Source organism: Cherax quadricarinatus, chromosome 13, assembly GCF_038502225.1.
Source record: "Cherax quadricarinatus isolate ZL_2023a chromosome 13, ASM3850222v1, whole genome shotgun sequence".
NCBI lineage: Eukaryota > Metazoa > Arthropoda > Malacostraca > Decapoda > Parastacidae > Cherax > Cherax quadricarinatus.
The window spans coordinates 31,095,710-31,119,416 of record NC_091304.1 but is presented as its reverse complement, the minus strand read 5'-3'; the positions used below and the strand labels follow the sequence as shown (position 1 = coordinate 31,119,416).

Sequence of the window (23,707 nt, the reverse complement as noted above, 5' to 3'; positions counted from 1 at the left end):
TGAAACACCCTAAAATATCTCCAAGGGTAGGAATTCCCCACTAGTTGAGAACCCCATGCATTAGATGTCTCCCCCTGTCTGTTCCTGTTTGTATTATCATTAGTTTTATGTTACTGTGAGCAGGGACACATCTGACTAGTTTTCTTGTCACGTGGTATTCATTCATTCACCATTATGGGACCCCACTCGTTACACTCGCCAATTCTGATGCCTCCTGGAGAAAAACTTGTTTCCTTCCTGTCAAGTATTTCTTGAATTTCTATACAACTTTCCCCGTTAAATTTTCCTGCTCCTCTAGATATTGTCCTAGTCTCCTTTTTGGCACTGTATTGAACGCCTTCTAGCACTCCAACAACATCCACCCATCCCTGTCTCTCCTGTCTAACTTTTAATACCTTGTCATAAAACTCTCGCAGATTTGTGAGACAGTGTTTAGCATCACTAATGACCTTGCTTTTTCTTAACTGTGAAAAGCTCCATTCAAGGTGCTCCATTACTTTTCTCCTGTGTGTGTGTACTCACCTGATTGTGGTTGAAGGGGTCAAATCACAGCTCCTGGCCCCCGCCTTTTTTACTGGTCGCTACTAAGTCCATTCTCTTCCTTCTCCATGAGCTTTATCATACCTCTTCTTAAAGCTATGTATGGATCCTGCCTCCACTACATCACTCTCCAGACTGTTCCACTTCCTGACAATTCTATGACAGAAAAAATACATCTTAACATCTCCGTGACTCATCTGAGTTTTAACTTCCAGTATCCTCTTATTACTGTGTACTCACCTATCTGTACTCACTTCTTCGTGGTTGCAGGGGTCTAGTCATAGCTCCTGGCCCCGCCTCTTCACTGGTCGCTACTAGGTCTACTCTCTCCCTGCTCCATGAACTTTATCATACCTCTTCTTAAATCTGTATGGATTCTGCCTCCATTACATCACTCTTCAGACTATTCCTCTTCCTGACAACTCTATGACTGAAGAAATATTTCCTAAAATCCCTATGACTCATCTGAGTTTTCAACTTTCAATTGTGACCTCTTGTTGGTGTGTCCCATCTCTGAAACATCCTGTTCCTATCCACCTTGTCAATTCGTCTCATTATTTTATATGGCGTTAGCATGTCCTCCCTATCCCTTCTGTCTTCCAGTGTTTTCAGGTCGATTTCCCTTAAACCTCTCCTCGTAGGGCATGCCCCTTAGCTTTGGGACTAGTCTTGCTGAAACCTTTGTACTTTCTCTAATTTGTTGACGTGCTTGACCAGGTGTGGGTACCAAACTGGTGCTGCATACTTCATTATGCACTCTTGAGCGATTCCTGACTGAGGTGTCTGGTATTGATAGATCCTTTTGTAAATTTGTGTGAACCTTCCTTCAATGCCTTTACTGCCTTCTCTGCCAGACCATTTGATGGTGGATGGTATGTGGCTGGAGTAAGATGTTCAGTAAGAAGAAGGCTTCCAGTTTTTGATACAAAGTATACAGCACAATTATGTCTGGTAACCCCAAATTACAAAAGGGTTTCCTCAGCAACTCAGCTATAACTCTGGCTGTCATGGAACAAGTCACTATAACATCTAAGAATTTTGAAAATGAATACACAGTTACTAAAAAATATTTGCCCTTCAAGGGGGCTTGCATAGTCTATATGCACTCTAGACCATGATTTCCACATGCTTGGCCAAGACTGTACGGGAGATGAAATTGGCTGAAAATTCTTAAAACAAATTGGACATTTTTTGGTCAATTCCGGAATATCTTGGTCAGTCTTTGAAACTGTTATGGCCATCATGTAAATGCTACAGTATCTTCCATCTTAACTCTGCTAGTAATAACACTATTCCTGTACAATAAAACATCATCATGTATATTCAGAGCTGATGTGACGGAAGTATAATCAGATAATGTTGCATTATTTACACTATTCTTATACCACCCATATATAACATTATTTACTAGTTGGGATAATATAGCATCCTTCCCAGTTGCTAAACTTACCTGTTTCAAAGGTGTACCTGATTCAAAACCGTAATCTTCAACAGGTAATGTACTTAAAGCATCTGCAATGACATTTTCCTTGCCAGCTTTGAATAACAATTCATAATCATAATGAACTAATAACGGCGCAGCGCCGAATTCTGGCATTTGCATTTGCATGAATATGTTTTCCTTTTTCAAATAAACCTAACAATGGTTTATGATCTGTTCGTACAATAGACCTTCTCCCTAGCGAGAAATATCTGAATTTCTTAATAGCAAATACTAAAGCTAAACCTTCTTTTTTCAAGTTGAGAATCATTGTGTTCTGTTGGGAAAAGTTTCTTACTAGCAAAATACACAGGTTTTTCCTGGCCGTTTACTTTCTGGATTAACACATATCCAACACCTACAGAGGAAACATCAGCCTAAATTATTAATGAATGTTCCATTGTAAAATAAATCAGCAAGGATGAACAGCCTAAGTCTTTTTCAATCATTTGAACAACCTCAAATTTAGCCCCTTTTTTCAATAACTCATACAATAGTGCCAAAATTAAGGAAAAAATTTGAATAAATTAACAATATGTCATTATTTCCACAAAGGACTGAACTTTCTCTAATGACTCAGGGGATGGTAAATTTACAATAGCCTCAATCATCATACCCCAGATATTCAATAGATCTGATTTTCAACACTGATTCTTATTCAGTACTACATTATGCTCTTATAAAATATGCAACACCTGCCTGAGCCTGGCATCATGCTCAGCTTCTGTGGCACCACATATGATATCCAAACAGAAGGCTACACCTTCCAATTTGACAAACATCTGGAAAATAACTTTTTGGAAGATACCCTTGTGTGTATTTATTACTAAAATCTGTTGGTTCCTCTCATCTACTGGTATCTGCAAACATGAAACCTGCAAATTTAATTTTTTAAATATCTGGCTTTTACCCACTACAGACAATAATTCTTCAATCCTGGGTAGAGGATATCTCTCACAATGAATACAGTGGACCCCCGCATAACGATTACCTCCGAATGCGACCAATTATGTAAGTGTATTTATGTAAGTGCGTTTGTACGTGTATGTTTGGGGGTCTGAAATGGACTAATCTACTTCACAATATTCCTTATGGGAATAAATTCGGTCAGTACTGGCACCTGAACATACTTATGGAGTGAAAAAAATATCGTTAACCGGGGGTCCACTATATTGGTTAACATATTTAAAATCCCCACATATCCTCATATAGTTAGCCTTTAATACAGGTACAACAGGTACAGACAACTCAATATGGAAAATTGGTTGTAAAATCCCTCCCTTTATTAGTTTTTCTAATTCTGCTTTAATCACTTTTCACATGAATTGTGGCCACAGATGCTAAAGATAGGCTTACTTCAAAATTATCTAACAGTTCTTCAGCTCTGTCCAGTTTGTTAATTTTGATATATTCATCTAATTTAACAGGGTAAATCCCAACTTTTTTCATGAAGTCTTTTCTACACAAGTTACTATTATTTGACTTCACTACATAAAATATTTATGATACCTCTAAGTTATTATAGCATAACTGCAAAACAGCTTTTCCCAAAAGACATATTTTCCAATTACTATATGTAGTTGCCTTTCTAGAACATGGTTCTATGTGGCCTTTTAATGTCTCGACACAGTCTTTGGATAATGTCGAGATGAAAGCGCTAAGTCAATCTCAAAGGGAACCTGGAGTTTACCTGGAGACAGTTCCGGGGGTCAACGCCACCGCGGCCCGGTCTGTGACCAGGCCTCCTGGTGGATTAGAGCCTCATCAACCAGGCTGTTGCTGCTGGCTGCACGCAAACCAACGTACGAGCCACAGCCCGGCTGATCAGGAACCGACTTTAGGTGCTTGTCCAGTGCCAGCTTGAAGACTGCCAGGGGTCTGTTGGTAATCCCCCTTATGTATGCTGGGAGGCAGTTGAACAGTCTCGGGCCCCTGACACTTATTGTATGGTCTCTTAACGTGCTAGTGACACCCCTACTTTTCATTGGGGGGATGTTGCATCGTCTGCCAAGTCTTTTGCTTTCGTAGTGAGTGATTTTCGTGTGCAAGTTCGGTACTAGTCCCTCTAGGATTTTCCAGGTGTATATAATCATGTATATAATCATGTATATAATCAATATATATGAAATGCGTAGGGAGACACTGGTCAGAGAAATAGCAAGCATCGAACTCAAGCTAAAGGAATCTTATAGGAGTCAGGAATCGCGGGAAGAACTAAAAGCCATAAATGAAATCGAAAAAAACCCAAAGTATTTCTTCTCCTATGCCAAATCAAAGTCGAGAACAACGTCCAGTATTGGACCCCTACTTAAACAAGATGGGTCCTACACAGATGACAGCAAGGAAATGAGTGAGCTACTCAAGTCCCAATATGACTCAGTTTTTAGCAAGCCGCTAACCAGACTGAGAGTCGAAGATCAAAATGAATTTTTTATGAGAGAGCCACAAAATCTGGTTAACACAAGCCTATCCGATGTTATCCTGACGCCAAATGACTTCGAACAGGCGATAAATGACATGCCCATGCACTCTGCCCCAGGGCCAGACTCATGGAACTCCGTGTTCATCAAGAACTGCAAGAAGCCCCTATCACGAGCCTTTTCCATCCTATGGAGAGGGAGCATGGACACGGGGGTCGTCCCACAGTTACTAAAAACAACAGACATAGCCCCACTCCACAAAGGGGGAAGTAAAGCAACAGCAAAGAACTACAGACCGATAGCACTAACATCCCATATCATAAAAATCTTTGAAAGGGTCCTAAGAAGCAAGATCACCACCCATCTAGAAACCCATCAGTTACACAACCCAGGGCAACATGGGTTTAGAACAGGTCGCTCCTGTCTGTCTCAACTATTGGATCACTACGACAAGGTCCTAAATGCACTAGAAGATAAAAAGAATGCAGATGTAATATATACAGACTTTGCAAAAGCCTTCGACAAGTGTGACCATGGCGTAATAGCGCAGAAAATACGTGCTAAAGGAATAACAGGAAAAGTCGATCGATGGATCTATAATTTCCTCACTAACAGAACACAGAGAGTAGTCGTCAACAGAGTAAAGTCCGAGGCAGCTACGGTGAAAAGCTCTGTTCCACAAGGCACAGTACTTGCTCCCATCTTGTTCCTCATCCTCATATCCGACATAGACAAGGATGTCAGCCACAGCACCGTGTCTTCCTTTGCAGATGACACCCGAATCTGCAGGACAGTGTCTTCCATTGCAGACACTGCAAGGCTCCAGGTGGACATCAACCAAATCTTTCAGTGGGCTGCAGAAAACAATATGAAGTTCAACGATGAGAAATTTCAATTACTCAGATATGGTAAACACGAGGAAATTAAATCTTCATCAGAGTACAAAACAAATTCTGGCCACAAAATAGAGCGAAACACCAACGTCAAAGACCTGGGAGTGATCATGTCGGAGGATCTCACCTTCACTGTATCAATCGCATCTGCTAGAAAAATGACTGGATGGATAATGAGAACCTTCAAAACTAGGGAGGCAAAGCCCATGATGACACTCTTCAGGTCACTTGTTCTATCTAGGCTGGAATATTGCTGCACACTAACAGCACCTTTCAAGGCAGGTGAAATTGCTGACCTAGAAAATGTACAGAGAACCTTCACGGCGCGCATAACGGAGATAAAACACCTCAATTACTGGGAGCTCTTGAGGTTCCTGAACCTGTATTCCCTGGAACGCAGGAGGGAGAGATACATGATTATATACACCTGGAAAATCCTAGAGGGACTAGTACCGAACTTGCACACGAAAATCACTCACTACGAAAGCAAAAGACTTGGCAGACGATGCAACATCCCCCCAATGAAAAGCAGGGGTGTCACTAGCACGTTAAGAGACCATACAATAAGTGTCAGGGGCCCGAGACTGTTCAACTGCCTCCCAGCATACATAAGGGGGATTACCAACAGACCCCTGGCAGTCTTCAAGCTGGCACTGGACAAGCACCTAAAGTCGGTCCCTGACCAGCCGGGCTGTGGCTCGTACGTTGGTTTGCGTGCAGCCAGCAGCAACAGCCTGGTTGATCAGGCTCTGATCCACCAGGAGGCCTGGTCACAGACCGGGCCGCGGGGGCGTTGACCCCCGGAACTCTCTCCAGGTAAACTCCAGGTAAACTATCTCTCCCGCCTGCGTTCCAGGGAATACAGGTTTAGGAACCTCAAGCGCTCCCAGTAATTGAGGTGTTTTATCTCCGTTATCCGCATCTGTTTCATATTAATTACAAAAGCCATATTGTTCAGCCTTCATGGAAAGAACTTTGTCCTTCACTGCTGAACCATTTTCCTCTTCAAGCACCTTAATCGTCTTTGTCCTACGATATCGTGATGACTAGTTTCTTTACTGTTCGTTTTTTTGTCACTGCGCAATTTTAATGCATTCTTAGGATACACTTGAGATACTTCCTTACACACACTTTTCAAGTGACTTTCTTATGACACAAGTGACACGAAAACTCTTACAACCTACAGTTAACACTACTATGATGGAACCACAATGTTTACGTATCTTCTCAGCGTTAATTATTATACCTCTGGAACCGTGTGTTTCTCACTATCAAAAGCCTTTTCTAAGTTCGAAAGTTTCTCAAAAATTTTGGATTATTGCATACTGTTTTAGTCCAAATTTTCTGCAACAAAGTTAGGAAAATATATTTCATTAATTGGTCCCTATCTCTGATTCCCAGAGTTACAGTTCCCTCACTAAGCCTTTAATTCCCAGAGCTACAGTTCCCTGACTAAGCCTTTAATTCCCAGAGCTACAGTTCCCTGACTAAGCCTTTAATTCCCAGAGCTACAGTTCCCTGACTAAGCCTTTAATTCCCAGAGCTACAGTTCCCTGACTAAGCCTTTAATTCCCAGAGCTACAGTTCCCTGACTAAGCCTTTAATTCCCAGAGCTACAGTTCCCTGACTAAGCCTTTAATTCCCAGAGCTACAGTTCCCTGACTAAGCCTTTAATTCTCAGAGCTACAGTTCCCTGACTAAGCCTTTAATTCCCAGAGCTACAGTTCCCTGACTAAGCCTTTAATTTTTATACAGTTCATGCGAGGATTCATCATTTCATTTCTTCCTTTGTTGAAATTCTAACAAACTCTGAGGACAGAATTGTTTCAGGGCATAATAACTTTTCAGCGCCACTACTTTATTCATCCTGACTCTTTGTAAGGTAATTTTGATGCAAACACAATACCCAGAACACTGTAAGTTCCTGAACCCAGGGAAACTAGCAAGAAGTTCCTCTTTTTATCCTGCTCTGTAAATCCCAAATGAACAAAATTGGCTTCCAACAAACATAGCCAAAGCTCCAAAGAGAATTTTAATGGATCAAAAGGCTCCAACCTTCCCTCTGATGCAATAATCATTGCCCTGATACAACATTCTTGGCTGCCAATATCTCCACGACTTCAGCAAGACATTGTCCCAATAAACTTTGGCTCCGGAATCATATCCTCGTCGCCACTGTTATGGTTGTAGGGGGTAATGAAAAATAGTAACAATAACATGGTACTCTTTGAAGACCCCGGATTACAACAAAAAACAATACACAATCGAACATAAAATAATAACATTGGATTTAATTCTGTCACCGCTCCCAACACCTTACAATGAGTAAAATGTGGAATTGTTTTTCCATTAATTGTAACTATACTTTAGAATTACTCTTGAACAGTTTTAAACTTTAATGTCCGATGCATCTTACGTACAGGAATAGTGCCCATTAGTCAGTGTTAATGCATAATTGACAAGCTTAAAAAAATGGAATCCTTGAATTCCATGCAGTTCTTCGAGAATGATTGTTTATCATTGTTTACGTCACACTGATGATGTAAACAATGATAAAAATATCATCTGACATAGTTTCTTAAATACTAATTATTACTAAATATTCTGGCGAGAAAACTGCTTCAGACAGCAGAATTTCTTCCCATTGAACACATATTTCTTCCCGTTTATATTTTGTTATATCATTCTGGAATGTATTCACATGTTTACTTGATACTGGGAGAGAATTTTGCAGTAAAGTAGACAAGGGTCATGGATGTCGATTAATAAATCAGTTTTAATACCCTTGGTGGGTTATTCTTTAGACTGAAATTGCCTCGTTTGTCGTAAATTATGTAAGAAAATTAATGCAAAGTTTTGGATGATCTTCAGGGATCAATGAAAATATCAGTTAATAGTAAGCAATGCACATTACAGGTGGGAGAACGCTACAAACTTTACTCTTTTTCTGAGGTTGATAGAGAGCAAGCTGAGCAAAGGTGAGTGTTGGAGACTGTACACCTTTAATGTTAAGTATGATGCACAGGTCAAGGTGAGCTTGTGATCAAGAGTGCTTATCTCTGCAGGTGCTCACTATAACATACAGTTAGAGATGTCCACGATCAAGAGAACACTGGATGATGCCAAACGCAGCAAGGCGTCATTTAGGGACATACTGAAGCCATTCAACATGAAGCCTCTTCTCATCTGCCTTTCCATCTTGTTCTTTGCTCAGTGCTCGGGAGTTACAGCCGTTCTCTTCAACATGGCAATTGTTTTCAAGGTAAGAAATGAGAATTTACCACTTCTTAAACCTAGCAAATCTCTCTCTCTCTCTCTCTCTCTCTCTCTCTCTCTCTCTCTCTCTCTCTCTCTCTCTCTCTCTCTCTCTCTCTCTCTAAATTTTTTAACAAATTTTACACCAGCTAGCCTACCTAGGAGATCTGTCAAGTGTACCAGAAGTAAAGTTGATGTTCATAACGTTGAAACTATGAGCTATAAATCATTATACATCTAACACTAAAAAAAAAAAAAACAGAAAAGTATATCAATATGAAAGCCTGTGAACACTGTAACAATAATTCCAAGCGAGGCATCAATAGGGTAGAATTTTATTTCTGCAAGAAATGGAGTGATGGTCCATGTTCTAATATCCACCTATTTACCACTACTGATATTAAAACATGGAAATATTTTCGGGTCTGTCCGAAAGACAGAAAACAGTGGGAGCACACAAAAAATCCTTTTTGGATAATTTGACAGTTGGGAAAATAAAGAGAGTGCATCAGGTGGAGCTATCACCCTTGGTGCTGCCTTGGAAGACATTGCCTGTGAAGATATAGAAATGTAAGATAATGCACCAGATGGAGACTGTGGTCCTTGTATTGAAGAAACAGGTACGGATCTACACATACAAGATCCAGAAATTCAATATAGCACTACTTCTCGAAATGGAAAAATGTGGCTGATTCTTCTGGGGATGGTATTAATACATTACCAGCAATAACTGATATTGGTATTGATGCTGGTACAGGTACTGCATATAGTGGGGAGTCAGGAAAAAATAGCAGAGTAGGGAGCCTAACTACAAAAAATCCTAGCAAACAGAAATCACATCTATGCTGATTCTATTCCTTGGGGTGTCTGTAGAAAGGAATATTTGGAAAAACAGGTAGGACGTGCAGTTTTGGCCAAACAAAAACTGACACGACTTCATGACTAAAGGAGCATGCAATTCTTCTTCTTGTGAACTATTTTACCCTGAAATGTGTTATTTATTAGTTCATGAAAGACAATGTTACAATATATATTGTTAGGCATACCATTTAAAGGGATCCAGAAGGTACAGTTCACGCAGAACTTAGGAAACAAACCAGGATAGTTACATCCACTGCAGAAAAAGAGATTTTTTTTAGTGCCAGGAAGAAAAAAACTGGCAGGCAATGACAGAAATACTACACCACCTCGGATAACTACTGGAGTGGAGGCACAGTCAGTGGACCCCCCTCCAGAACAACAAATATTAGTTGCAGCAAATAAAACCCCCTACATACAATCAATAAAACATTTGTATATGAAAATACACAGAGTCTAAAGCCATCAACTAACAACAAAATAACTTTCATCCATGGACTCTTCACAAAATCACCTCTTCAAGGGGGGCTCCTAGGCGTGGTGAAGAGGCTCTTGGTCTGAGGAATTAGACCTGTTGGTCTCCTTCCTCAGACCGAACCTAATTACCCCCCAATCCCCCCTCCGTTATCCCATCCTCCCTTTTTCTTTTTCTCCTCCTCCTCCCCTCCCTATTACCCTTCCTCTTTTTGGCCTTTTTTTTCCCCCCCACAGGCACGCTACTTCCTGGGTAGGGGAAAGGGTACTGGGGTCCATCCCATTCCGTTGAGGTTCTTGGCGGTGGTGTAGTTTGCCGTGGAATCTGGATCGCCTGGGGATGTCCCAATCCCTCTCCGGTCTCCCAGGGAGTGACTTTGGGTATCTTTCGGGTGACCTTTGGCCACCACCTCCTTTGGCCACCACCCCCGGTGGTGGTGGCCAAAGGAGGTATGCTTTGTGCGGATATCCGGCCGCCCTCTCTTTTGTCCACCGAGGTAGCTCGGCAGATGTGAGGTTGCTATCCCAGATTGCTGGTTTACTGGCATGATGGGTAGGGTATGGCACAGGTTCCATGCTGCATCTGCACTACTTGCGGTGCTGAGGTCCTCTTGGGAGCAGAGGGAGATTTCTGGCCCTCTCATTCCTCCCAGGAACTATCCCTCCCCAGTCCCCCCTTTTTTTATTCTTTTTTTTATTTTTATTTTTTCTTCTTTCTTTTTTTTTCTTAAAAACAAAAAAAAGAAGTAACCTAACCATGGAAGCCCTAGTCCATGAACTTGCTACCCCCGGGCACCTTCTTGATACTGCACCCCGTTCTGACCCTGCCTCGTCTTTGGACCACTATTCGGACACTCCTAATGCCTCTGTACCTCTTGCCGGTGCTGTTTCCTCACCCGCTTCAGGTACTGAGGTCTCGACTGGCTCTTTCGATTTATCTGACCTCCGCTCTCCTTTGACTATGCTTCCGGCCTCTCCCTCTACGGTGCGGCAATTTTCGAATCGCCGGCCCATTCCACGTCGGACCAACTCTGGTCCCACTCCTAAACGCCAACGACAATTACCTGCTGCTGATACTTCTCCACCTTCCCGTTCTTCTCAGAAAAGATCGACACGTCCTGCACTCCCTTTCCACGCTCAGTTTCAGTTTCTCTGGGTGTGTTGAAGACACTGCCGAGAAGATATACATAGTCCTCTCCACCAACTCCATTGCCAAACATGTTTCCAACATCTTTTCCAATACATCATTCCAAGTATCTACCTCCACAACCACGACCATCAAGGACATCACCAGTAGCAGACAGGACAAGCTTCCATCCTCTGCAGGGGTATACATAATCCCTTGTAATGACTGCAACAAATTATACGTGGGCGAAACATCAAGAGACCTCCAAACACGTATTTCAGAACACCAATACGCAAGCAGGACTGACGATACAAGGAATGCCTGTGTACAACATCGCAATTCACACAACCATTTAATTAACTACAGAAACTCAAGACTTATCGCCACAGAAGACAACACTCAATACCGAAGAATCCTGGAATCATCGCTTATCTCTATAACCAACAATTTCAACCAGAACAATGGCTTCTATAACATAGCTGAACCACTTACCAAGAAACTTCTTCATCGCTATCCCACATAAGAACATAGAACACTGCAGAAGGTCTGCTCACAACTTGTCCAATACCACTGCCAAGCTACCCAAGATTGTAGACTCTATAACCCCACCCGGTAGATCATCAGATGAAGCATTCTCCACCTGACCTCAACATTCTGAACCTGACTATAAATACGTACCTTCCACCCCAGGTAGATCTGTTTGTGACTTGAAAAAGCCCACTGTGTGGGCGAAACGTTGTCAATAAAGGATCACATTAAACTGCATATGTGTTTATGTTTCCATTGTGTTGGTATTTTATACAATTTATTTAGGCATGTCTGTCTTGGTTTAAGGTTGCTGCTCACCATAACCCCCAAGTCCTTTTCGCAATCTGTATGGCTAAGTTCTACATCATTTAACTTATAAGTGCTAGGGTTATGGACACTCCCGAGCTTCAGAACCTTGCATTTATGTACATTGAGCTGCATCTGCAACTTTTCTGACCAAGAATAGAGTTTGTTTAAATCCTCCTGAAGTTCCCTAACATCTACGTTTGAATCAATTATCCTACCTATCTTTGTGTCATCGGCGAATTTGCTCATATCACTAGTAATTCCTCATCAAGATCACTGATATATATTATAAACAACAACGGGCCCAAGACTGATCCCTGTGGAACGCCTCTTGTTACAGATCCCCACTCAGATTTAACCCCGTTTGTGGAAACTCTCTGCTTCCTGTCTGTGAGCCATGACTCGATCCACGAGAGCACTTTTCCCCGAATGTCATGAGCTGCCACTTTCTTTAACAGTCTTTGGTGCGGAACTCTATCAAAAGCCTTACTAAAATCTAAGTAAATAATATCAAATTCTTTATCGTGGTCAACAGCCTCAAAAGCTTTACTGAAGAAAGTTAATAAATTAGTTAGACAAGACCGGCCTCTTGTGAATCCATGCTGAGTATCATTAATCAAGCTATGCTTATCGAGATGGCTTCTTATAATCTCAGCTATAATTGACTCTAGTAATTTGCCTACAATTGAGGTCAGGCTTATTGGGCGGTAATTTGACGGTAACGACTTGTCCCCTGTTTTAAAAATAGGAATTACATTAGCCATCTTCCACATATCAGACACTACACCTGTTTGAAGAGATAAATTAAAAATATTAGTTAATGGTTCACAGAGTTCCATTTTGCATTCCTTAAGAACCCTTGAAAAAACCTCATCAGAACCCGGCGACTTATTTTGCTTCAGTCTGTCTATCTGCTTCACAACCATTTTACTAGTGACTGTGATGTTACATAATTTATCTTCTTCTAGCCCACTATAAAAATTAATTACTGGAATATTGTTGGTGTCTTCCTGTGTAAAAACCGAGAGAAAATAATTATTTAAAATCGAGTACATTTCATTCTCTTTGTCAGTAAGACGCCCATAGTTGTTTTTAAGGGGACCTATCTTATCTCTAACTTTTGTTCTATACACCTGGAAAAAACTTTTTGGGTTAGCTTTCGAATCCCTAGCAACTTTAATTTCATAGTCCCTTTTAGCTATTCTTATCCCCTTTTTAATGTCTCTTTTAATGTCAATATACTGATTCATAAGATGACCCTCACCTCTTTTGATACGCCTATAAATTCCTTTCTTGTGCCCTAGTAGATATTTCAGCCTATTATTCATTCATTTTTGGTCATTTCTATTTGATCTAATTTCTTTATATGGGATAAACGTTCTTTGAGCAGCATGTATAGTGTTCAGAAAACTGTCATATTGATACCTCTCTTCGTTACCCGAGTCAACAGATGATAAGTGTTCTCTATGCCCTTCGTAATCTGCTAAACGAAAATCTGGGACTATTACTGAGTTATCCCTACTATCGTACTTCCATTCAATGTTAAATGTAATTGATTTGTGGTCGCTAGCACCGAGTTCCTCTGAAATTTCTAAATTATTAACAAGGGATTCATTGTTTACCAGAACTAAGTTAAGCAGGTTATTACCCCTTGTAGGTTCTGTCACAAACTGCTTCAAAAAAACAATCCTGAACTACTTCTAAGAAGTCGTATGACTCTAAATTCCCAGTCAAGAAATTCCAATCAATATGACTAAAGTTAAAGTCTCCTAGAATTACTACATTATCGTGTCTTTTGGCCCTAACAATTTCCTCCCATAGTAGTCTCCCTTGGTCCCTATCTAAGTCTGGGGGACGGTAAATCACACCTAAAATCAATTTTTCATGCCCCTCTGAAAATTCTATCCAAACAGACTGTATGTGTTACTTCAGACTTAATACCCGTTTTTATGCAACAATTCAAGCGATCTCGGACATACAATGCCACCCCACCCCACTTCCCGGTACTTCTATCTACTTGGAACAATTTAAAACCCTGAATGTGACATTCCGCAGGCATGTCCCGACTTTTTGAATTAAACCACGTCTCAGTTAAGGCAAATACATCAATGTTACCTGCACTAGCAACTAATCTCAACTCGTCCATCTTATTCCTAGCACTACGACTATTTGTGTAATATATATTAAAGGACCCTCCTTTCTCTTTACCCTTCCTGCTCCTTTGTGTTATTCCATTAAACCTATTGGAGGCCTGGTCACAGACCGGGCCGCGGCGGCGTTGACCCCCGGAACTCTCTCCAGGTAAACTCCAGGTAAATTGGTTGAAGCAGTGTTGTGATTGAGGCTGTGGGGGGTTGAGGTTGTGGGGTGGTTGAGGCTGTGGGGTAGTTCAGGCTGTGTGGTGGTTCAGGCTGTAGGGTGGATGAAGCTCTGGGGTGATTGAGGCTGTGGGGTGGTTGGGGCTGTGGAGTAGTTGAGGCTGTGGCGTGGTTGAGGCTGCAGGGTGGTTCAGGCTGGAGGTGGTTGAAGCTGTGGGGTGGTGGAGGTTGCTGGGTGGTTGAGCCTGTGGGGTGGTTGAGGCTGTGGGGTGGTTGAGGCTGTGGGGTGGTTGAGGCCGTTGGGTGGTCGAGGCCGTAATTTGGTTGAGGGTGTGGGGTGGTTGAGGTTGTGGGGCGGTTGAGGCTGTGTGGTGGTTCAGGCTGTGTGGTGGTTCAGGCTGTAGGGTGGATGAAGCTCTGGGGTGGTTGAGGCTCTGGGGTGGTTGGGGCTGTGGAGTAGTTGAGGCTGTGGCGTGGTTGAGGCTGCAGGGTGGTTCAGGCTGGGGGGTGGTTGAAGCTGTGGGGTAGTTGAGGCTGTGGGGTGGTTGAGACTGTTGTTTGGTTGAAGCTGTGGTTTGGTTCAGGCTGTGGGGTGGTTGAGGCTCTGGGGTGGTTTAGGCAGTAGGGGTGATTGAGGCTGTGGGGTTGTGGAGGCCGTGGGGTGGATGAGGCTGTGAGGTTGTTGAGGCTGTGGGGTGATCGAGGTTGTGGCGTGTATAAGGCTGTGATGTGGTTGAGGCTCTGGGGTGGATGAAGCTGTGGGGTGGTTGAGGCTGTGGGGTGGTTGAGGCTGTGGTTTGGTTGAGGCTCTGGAATGGGGGAGGCTGTGTGGTGGTTGAGGCTGTGGGGTGGTTCAGGCTGTGGGGTGGTTCAGGCTGTACGGTGGTTGAGACTGTGGGGTGGTTGAGGCTGTGGGATTGGTTGAGGATGTGGAGTGGTTGATGCTGTGGTGTGGTTGAGGCTGTGAGGGTGGTTGAGACTGTGAAGTGGTTGAGGCTGTGGGGTGATTTACGCTGTGGTGTGTTTGAGGCTGTGGGTTGTTTGAGGCAGTGAGGTGGTTGTGGCTGTTTGGTGGTTGAGGCTGTGGTGTGGTTGAGGCTGTGGGGTGGTTGAGGCTGTGAGGGTGGTTGAGACTGTGAGGGTGGTTGAGACTGTGAAGTGGTTGAGGCTGTGGGGTGTATGAGGCTGTGGGATTGGTTGAGGATGTGGAGTGGTTGATGCTGTGGTGTGGTTGAGGCTGTGGGGTGCTTGAGGCTGTGAGGGTGGTTGAGACTGTGAAGTGGTTGAGGCTGTGGGGTGATTGACGCTGTGGTGTGTTTGAGGCTGTGGGTTGTTTGAGGCAGTGAGGTGGTTGAGGCTGTTTGGTGGTTGAGGCTGTGGGGTGATTGAGGCTGTAGGGTGGTTGAGGCTGTAGGGTGTTTGAGGCTGTGGGGTGGCTGAGGTTGTGGGGAGGTTGAGGTTGTCAGGTGGTTGAAAATGTGAGGTGGTTGAGGCTGCGGGATGGTTGAGGCTGTGGGGTGGTGGAGTCTGTCGGGTGGTTGAGGCTGTGTGAGTGGCTCAAGCTGTGGGGTGTTTGAGGCTGCGGGGTGGTTGAGGCTGTAGGGTGTTTGAGGCTGTGGGGTGGTTGAGGCTGTGGGGTGGTCGAGGCTGTAATTTGGTTGAGGGTGTGGGGTGGTTGAGGTTGTGGGGTGGTTGAGGCTGTGGGGTGGTTCAGCCTGTGGGGTGGTTCAGTTTGTAGGGTGGATGAAGCTGTGGGGAGGAGGAGGCTGTGGGGTGGTTGGGGCTGTAGGGTGGTTCAGGCTGGGGGTGGTTGAAGCTGTGGGGTGGCAGAGGCTGTGGGGTGGTTGAAGCTGTGGGGTGGCTGAGGCTGTGGGGTGGTTGAGACTGTTGTTTGGTTAAAGCTGTGGTTTGGTTCAGGCTGTTGGGTGGTTGAGGCTGTGGGGTGGTTTAGGCTGTAGGGGTGGTTGAGGCTGTGGGGTGGTGGAGGCTGTGTTGTGGTTGAGGCTGTGAGGTTGTTGAGGCTCTGGGGTGGTCGAGGCTGTAATTTGGTTGAGGCTGTGGGGTGGTTGAGGCTGTGGTGTGGTTGAGGCTGTGGGGTGGTTGAGGTTGTGGAGAGGGTGGGGTTGTGGGGTGGTTGATGCTGTGGGGTGGTTGAGGCTGTGGGGTGGTTGAGGCTGTGGGGTGGTTGAGACTGTGGGGTAGTTAAGGCTGTGGGGTGGTTGAAGCTGCAGAATGGTTGAGGCTCTGGAATGGTGGAGGCTGTGGGGTGTTTCAGGCTGTGGGGTGGTTCAGGCTGTGGGGTGGTTCAGGCTGTGGGGTGGTTGAGACTGTGAGGTGGTTGAGGCTGTGGGGTGATCGAGGCTGTGGTGTAGTTAAGGCTGTGGGGTGGTTGAGGCTGCGAAATGGTTGAGGCTCTAGAATGGTGGAGGATGTGGGGTGGTTCAGGCTGTGGGGTGGTTCAGGCTGTGGGGTGGTTGAGACTGTGAGGTGGTTGAGGCTGTGGGATGGATTAACCTGTGGGGTGGTTGAGGCTGTGGGGTGCTTGAGGCTGTGGGGTGGTTGAGGCTGTGAGGGTCGTTGAGACTGTGGAGTGGTTGAGGCTGTGGGTTGATTGACGCTGTGGTGTGTTTGAGGCTGTGGGTTGTTTGAGGCAGTGAGGTGGTTGAGGCTGTTTGGTGGTTGAGGCTGTGGGGTGTTTGAGGCTGTGGGGTGATTGAGGCTGTAGGGTGGTTGAGGCTGTAGGGTGTTTGAGGTTGTGGGGTGGTTGAGGTTGCTGGGTGGTTGAAACTGTGAGGTGGTTGAGGCTGCGGGATGGTTGAAGCTGTGGGGTGGTGGAGGCTGTAGGGTGGTTCAGGCTGGGGGGTGGTTGAAGCTGTGGGTTGGCTGAAGCTATGGGGTGGTTGAGAGTGTTGTTTGGTTAAAGCTGTGGTTTGGTTGAGGCTGTGGGGTGGTTGAGGTTGTGGGGTGGTTTAGGCTGTGGGGTGGTGTAGGCTGTGGGGTGGTTGAGGCTGTGAGGTTGTTGAGGCTGTGGGGTGGTCGAGGCTGTAATTTGGTTGAGGCTGTGGTGTGGTTGAGGCTGTGGTGTGGTTGAGGCTGTGTTGTGGTTGAGGCTCTGGGGTGGATGAAGCTGTGCGGTGGTTGAGGCTGTGGAGTGGGTGGGGTTCTAAGGTGGTTGAGGCTGTAGGGTGGTTGAGGCTGTGGGGTGGTTGAGGTTGTGGGGGGGTTGAGACTGTGGAGTAGTTGAGGCTGTTGGGTGGTTGAGATAGTGGTTTGGTTGAGGCTGTGGGGCGATCGAGCCTGTGGTGTAGTTAAGGCTGTGGGGTGGTTGAGGCTGCAGAATGGTTGAGGCTCTGGAATAGTGGAGGCTGTGGGGTGGTTGAGGCTATGGGGTGGTTGAGGCTGTGGGGTGGTTGAGGCTGTGGGGTGGTTCAGGCTGTGTGGTGGTTGAGACTGTGAGGTGGTTGAGGCTGTGGGATGGATGAAGCTGTGGGGTGTTTGAGGCTGTGGGGTGGTTGAGGCTGTGGGGTGCTTGAGGCTGTGGGGTGGTTGAGGCTGTAGGGTGGTTGAGGCTGTAGGGTGTTTGAGGCTGTGGGGTGATTTAGGTTGTGGGGTGGTTGAGGTTGTCGGGTGGTTGAAACTGTGAGGTTGTTGATGCTGCGGGATGGTTGAGGCAGTGGAGTGGCGGAGGCTGTCGGGTGGTTGAGGCTGTGTGAGTGGTTCAAGCTGTGGGGTGTTTGAGGCTGCGGGGTGGTTGAGGCTGTGGGGTGGTTGAGGCTGTGGGGTGGTCGAGGCTGTAATTTGGTTGAGGGTGTGGGGTGGTTGAGGTTGTGGGGTGGTTGAGGCTGTGGGGTGGTTCAGCCTGTGGGGTGGTTCTGTCTGTAGGGTGGATGAAGCTGTGGGGTGGTTGAGAGTGTGGGATGGTTGGGGCTGTGGAGTAGTTGAGGCTGTGGGGTGGTTGAGGCTGTAGGGTGGGTCAGGCTGTGGGGTGGTTCAGGCTGTGTGGTGGTTGAGACTGTGAGGTGGTTGAGACTTGTTTGGTTAAAGCTGTGGTTTGGTTCAGGCTGTGGGGTGATTGAGGCTGTGGGGTGGTTTAGGCTGTAGGGGTGGTTGAGGCTGTGGGGTGATGGAGGCTGTGGGGTGATTGACGCTGTGGGAGTGGTTGGGGCTGTGGGGTTGTTGAAGATGTGGGGTGGTTGAGGCTGTGAGGGTGGTTGAGGCTGTGGGGTGGTTGAAGCTGTGGGGTTGTTCAAGCTTTGGGGTGGTTGAGGCTGTTTTGTTGTTGAGACTGTGGTTTAGTTGAGGCTGTGGTTTCTTGGAGGATGATGGGGTGGTTGAGACTGTGTGGTGGTTGAGGCTCTGGGGTGATTGACGCTGTGGGAGTGGTTGGGGCTGTGGGGCTGTTGAAGATGTGGGGTGGTTGAAGATGTGTTTTGGTTGACGCTGTGGTTTAGTTGAGGCCGTGGAGGGTGGTTGAGACTGTGGGGTGGTTGAGGCTGTTAGTGGTTGAGGCTGTGGAGTGCTTGATACTCTGGTGTGGTTGAAGCTGTGGGGTGGTTTAGGCTGTCGGGTGTTTAAGGCTGTGGTGTGGGTGAAGAAGTGTTGTGTTTGAGGCTGTGGGTTGTTTGAGGCTGTGTTGTTGTTGAGGTTGTGCGGTGGACGACACTGTGGGGTGGTTGAGGCTGTGGGGTGGTTGAGGCTGTGGGGTGGTTGAGGCTGATGGGTGGTTCAGGCTGTGGGGTGGATGAAGCTGTAGGGTGGTTGAAGCTGTGGGGTGGTTGGGGCTGTGGGGTGGTTGAGGCTCTGGGCTGGTTGTAGCTATGGGGTGGTTCAGGCTGTGCGGTGGTTGAAGCTGCGGGGTGGTTGAGGCTGTGGGATGGTTGAGACTCTGGTTTGGTTGAGGTTGTGGTTTGGTTGAGGCTGTGAGGTGATTGAGGCTATGGCATGGTTGAGGCTGTGGGGTGGTTGAGGCTGCGGGGTGCTTCAGGTTATGGGGTGGTTAAGGCTGTGGGGGGTTTAGACTGTGGGGTGGTTCAAGCTGTGTTGTTGTAGAGGCTGTGGTTTGGTTGATGCTGTGGTTTGGTTGAAGCTGTGAGGTGATTGAGGCTGTGGTGTGGTTCAGGCTCTGGGGTGGTTGAGGCTCTGGGGTGGATGAAGCTGTGGGGTGGCTGAGGCTGTGGCGTGGTTGAAGCTATGTTTTCGTTGACGCTGTGGTTTGGTTGAGGCCGTGGGAGTGGTTGAGGCTGTGGGGTGGTTGAGGCTGTGGGGTGATTGAGGCTGTGGCGGTGGTTGAGGCTGTGGGGTAGTTGATGCTGTGGTGTGGTCGAGGCTATGGGGTGGTTTAGGCTGTGGGTTGGTTGAGGCCGTGGGGTGGTTGAGGCTGTGGGGTAGTTGAAGCTGTGGGGTGGTCCAGGCTATGGGGTGGTTGAGGCTGAGGGGTGGTTCAGGCTGTAGGGTGGATGAAGCTGTAGGGTTGTTGAGGCTGTGGGGTGGTTGGGGCTGTGGGGTGGTTGAGGCTCTCGGGAGGTTGTAGCTGTGGGGTGGTTTAGGCTGTGGGAGTGGTTGGGGCTGTGGAGTGCTTGATACTGTGGTGTTGTTGAGGCTGTGGGGTCGTTGAGGCTTTGAGGGTGGTTGAGGCTCTGTGGTGGATGAAGCTGTTGGGTGGTTGAGGCTGTGGGGTGGTTGAGGGTGTGGGGTGGATGAAGCTGTGGGGTCGTTGAGGCATTGAGGTGGCTGATGCTGTGGGGTGATTGAGGCTGTGGATTGGTTGAGGCTGTGAGGTGGTTGTGGCTGTGGTGTGGTTGAAGCTGCGGGGTGGTTGAGGCTTTTGGATAGTTGAGACTGTGGTTTGGTTGAGGCTGTTGTTTGGTTGAGGCTGTGGGGTGGTTAAGGCTGTACGGAGGTTGAGGCTGCGGGATGGTTGAGGCTGTGGGGTGGTAGAGGCTGTGGGGTGGTTGAGGCTGTGGGGTGGTTGAGGTTGTGGAGTGATTTAGGCTGTGGGGTGGTCGAGGCTGTATGTTGATTGAGGCTGTGGGGTGGTTGAGGCTGTGGGGTAGTTGAAGCTCTGGGGTGGTCGAGGCTGTGGGGTGGTTGAGGCTGTGCAAGTGGTTGAGGCTGTGGTGTGGTTGATGCTGTGGTCTTGTTGAGGCTGTCGCGTGGTTGAGGCTGTGAGGGTGGTTTGGGCTGTGGGGTGGTTGAAGCTGTTGGGTGGTTGAGGTTGTGGGGTGTTTGAGGCTGTGGGGTGGTTGAGGCTGTTGGGTGGTTGAGGCTGTGGGGTGGTTGAGGCTGTGGGGTGGTTGAGGCTCTGGGGTGATTGAGGCTGTGGGGGTGGTTGAGGCTGTGGGGTGGTTGAGGCTTTGGGGTGGTTGAGGCTGTGGGGTGGTTGAGGCTGTGGGGTGGTTGAGGCTGTTGGGTGGCTGATGCTGTGGGGTGGCTGAGGCTGTGGGGTGGTTGAGGCTGTGTTGTGTTCGAGGCTGTGGGTTGTTTGAGGCTGTGAGGTGAATGAGGTTGTCATGTGGTTGAAGCTCTGGGGTGGTTGAGACTGTGTGGTGGTTGAGGCTGTGGGGTGGTTGAAGCTGTTAGTTGGTTGAGGCTTTGTGGTGGATGAGGCTGTGGGGTGGTTGAAGCTGCGGTGTGTTGGAGGCTGTGGGTTGTTTGAGGCTGTGAGGTGGTTGATGCTGTGGTGTGGTTGAGGCTGTGAGGGTGCTTGAGACTGTAAGGGTGGTTGAGACTGTGGGATGGTTGATGTGGGGTGTTTGAGGCTGTGTGGGTGATTGAAGCTGTGGGGTGGTTGAGACTGTTAGGTGTTTGAGACTGTGGGGTGGTTGAGATTGTGGGGTGGTTGAAACTGTGGGGTGATTGAAGCTGTGAGATGGTTGAGGCTGTAGGGTGGTGGAGGCTGTGGGGTGGTTGAGTCTGTGGGATGGATGAGGCTGTGGGTTGGTCGAGTCTGTAATTTTTTTGAGGCTGTGGGGTGGTTTAGGCTGTGGGGTGGTTGAGGCTGTGGGGTGGTTCTGGCTGTGTGGTTGTTGAAGCTGTGGGGTGGATGAAGCTGTGTGGTGGTTAAGGCTGTGGTGTGGTTGAAACTGTGGTTTTGTTTAGGCTGTGGTTTGGTTGAGGCTGTGAGGTGGTTGAGGCTGTGGGGTGGTTAAGGCTGTGATATAATTGATGCTGTCGGGGTGGTTGAAGCTGTGTGGTGGTTGAAACTATGGTTTGGTTGAGACTGTGGGTGTGGTTGAGATTGTGGGTTGGTTGAGGCTGTAGGGTGGTTGAGGCTGTGGGGTGGTTGAGGCTGTGGGGATGGTTGAGGCTGTGGGGTGGTTTAAGCTGTAGGGTGGTTGAGGCTCTGGGGTGGTTGAGGCTGTGGGTGTGGTTGAGGCTGTCGTTAGGTTGAGGCTGTGTGGTGGTTGAGGCTGTGGTGTGGTTGAGGCTGCAGGAGTGGTTGAGGCTGTGGGGTGGTTGAGGCTGTGGGGTGGTCGAGGCTGTAATTTGGTTGAGGGTGTGGGGTGGTTGAGGTTGTGGGGTGGTTGAGGCTGTGGGGTGGTTCAGCCTGTGTGGTGGTTCAGGCTGTAGGGTGGATGAAGCTGTGGGGTGGTTGAGGCTGTGGGGTGGTTGGGGCTGTGGAGTAGTTGAAGCTGTGAGGTGGTTGAGGCTGTAGGGTGGTTCAGGCTGGGGGGTGGTTGAAGCTGTGGGGTGGCTGAGACTGTGGGGTGGTTGAGACTTGTTTGTTTAAAGCTGTGGTTTGGTTCAGGCTGTGGAGTGATTGAGGCTGCGGGGTGGTTTAGGCTGTAGGGGTGGTTGAGGCTGTGGGGTGGTGGAGGCTGTGGGGTGATTGACGCTGTGGGAGTGGTTGGGGCTGTGGGGTTGTTGAAGATGTGGGGTGGTTGAGGCTGTGAGGGTGGTTGAGGCTGTGAGGTGGTTGAAGCTGTGGGGTTGTTCAAGCTTTGGAGTGGTTGAGGCTGTTTTGTTGTTGAGACTGTGGTTTAGTTGAGGCTGTAGTTTCTTGGAGGATGATGGGGTGGTTGAGTCTGTGTGGTGGTTGAGGCTCTGGGGTGATTGACGCTGTGGGAGTGGTTGGGGCTGTGGGGTTGTTGAAGATGTGGGGTGGTTGAAGATGTGTTTTCGTTGACGCTGTGGTTTAGTTGAGGCCGTGGAGGATGGTTGAGACTGTGGGTTGGTTGAGGCTGTTAGTGGTTGAGGCTGTGGAGTGCTTGATACTCTGGTGTGGTTGAAGCTGTGGGGTGGTTTAGGCTGTCGGGTGTTTAAGGCTGTGGTGTGGGTGAAGAAGTGTTGTGTTTGAGGCTGTGGGTTGTTTGAGGCTGTGTTGTTGTTGAGGTTGTGCGGTGGACGACACTGTGGGGTGGTTGAGGCTGTGGGGTGGTTGAGGCTGTGGGGTGGTTGAGGCTGATGGGTGGTTGAAGCTGTAGGGTGGTTGAAACTGTTGGGTGGTTCAGGCTGTGGGGTGGATGAAGCTGTAGGGTGGTTGAAGCTGTGGGGTGGTTGGGGCTGTGGGGTGGTTGAGGCTCTGGGCTGGTTGTAGCTATGGGGTGGTTCAGGCTGTGCGGTGGTTGAAGCTGCGGGGTGGTTGAGGCTGTGGGATGGTTGAGACTCTGGTTTGGTTGAGGTTGTGGTTTGGTTGAGGCTGTGAGGTGATTGAGGCTATGGCATGGTTGAGGCTGTGGGGTGGTTGAGGCTGCGGGGTGCTTCAGGTTATGGGGTGGTTAAGGCTGTGGGGGTTTAGACTGTGGGGTGGTTCAAGCTGTGTTGTTGTAGAGGCTGTGGTTTGGTTGATGCTGTGGTTTGGTTGAAGCTGTGAGGTGATTGAGGCTGTGGTGTGGTTGAGGCTGTGGGGTGGTTGAGGCTCTGGGGTGGTTGAGGCTGTGGGGTGGTTGAGGTTGTGGCGTGGTTGAGACTGATGTTTGGTTGAAACTGTGGTTTGGATGAGGCTGTGGGGGTGGTTGAGTCTGTCGGGTGGTTGAATGGTGTTGGGAGATTGAGGCTGTGGGGGTGGTTGAGGCTGTGGGGTAGTTGATGCTGTGGTGTGGTCGAGGCTATGGGGTGGTTTAGGCTGTGGGGTGGTTTAGGCTGTGGGGTGGTTGAGGCCGTGGGGTAGTTGAAGCTGTGGGGTGGTCCAGGCTATGGGGTGGTTGAGGCTGAGGGGTGGTTCAGGCTGTAGGGTGGATGAAGCTGTAGGGTTGTTGAGGCTGTGGGGTCGTTGAGGCTTTGAGGGTGGTTGAGGCTCTGTGGTGGATGAAGCTGTTGGGTGGTTGAGGCTGTGGGGTGGTTGAGGGTGTGGGGTGGATGAAGCTGTGGGGTCGTTGAGGCTTTGAGGTGGCCGATGCTGTGGGGTGATTGAGGCTGTGGATTGGTTGAGGCTGTGAGGTGGTTGTGGCTGTGGTGTGGTTGAAGCTGCAGGGTGGTTGAGGCTTTTGGATAGTTGAGACTGTGGTTTGGTTGAGGCTGTTGTTTGGTTGAGGCTGTGGGGTGGTTAAGGCTGTAGGGAGGTTGAGGCT

General features: G+C 47.7%; 1 protein-coding gene across 1 annotated transcript in view; it reads left to right on the top strand.

The window, feature by feature from the left end:
• Positions 1-23,707, top strand: part of LOC128688700 (facilitated trehalose transporter Tret1-like) — a 229,795-nt gene that overhangs the window by 59,189 nt on the left and 146,899 nt on the right. The window contains exon 4 of the mRNA XM_053776680.2: positions 8,399-8,595. Coding sequence (XP_053632655.2) covers positions 8,399-8,595 — 197 coding nt within the window. The remainder of the gene's footprint in view (positions 1-8,398; positions 8,596-23,707) is intronic.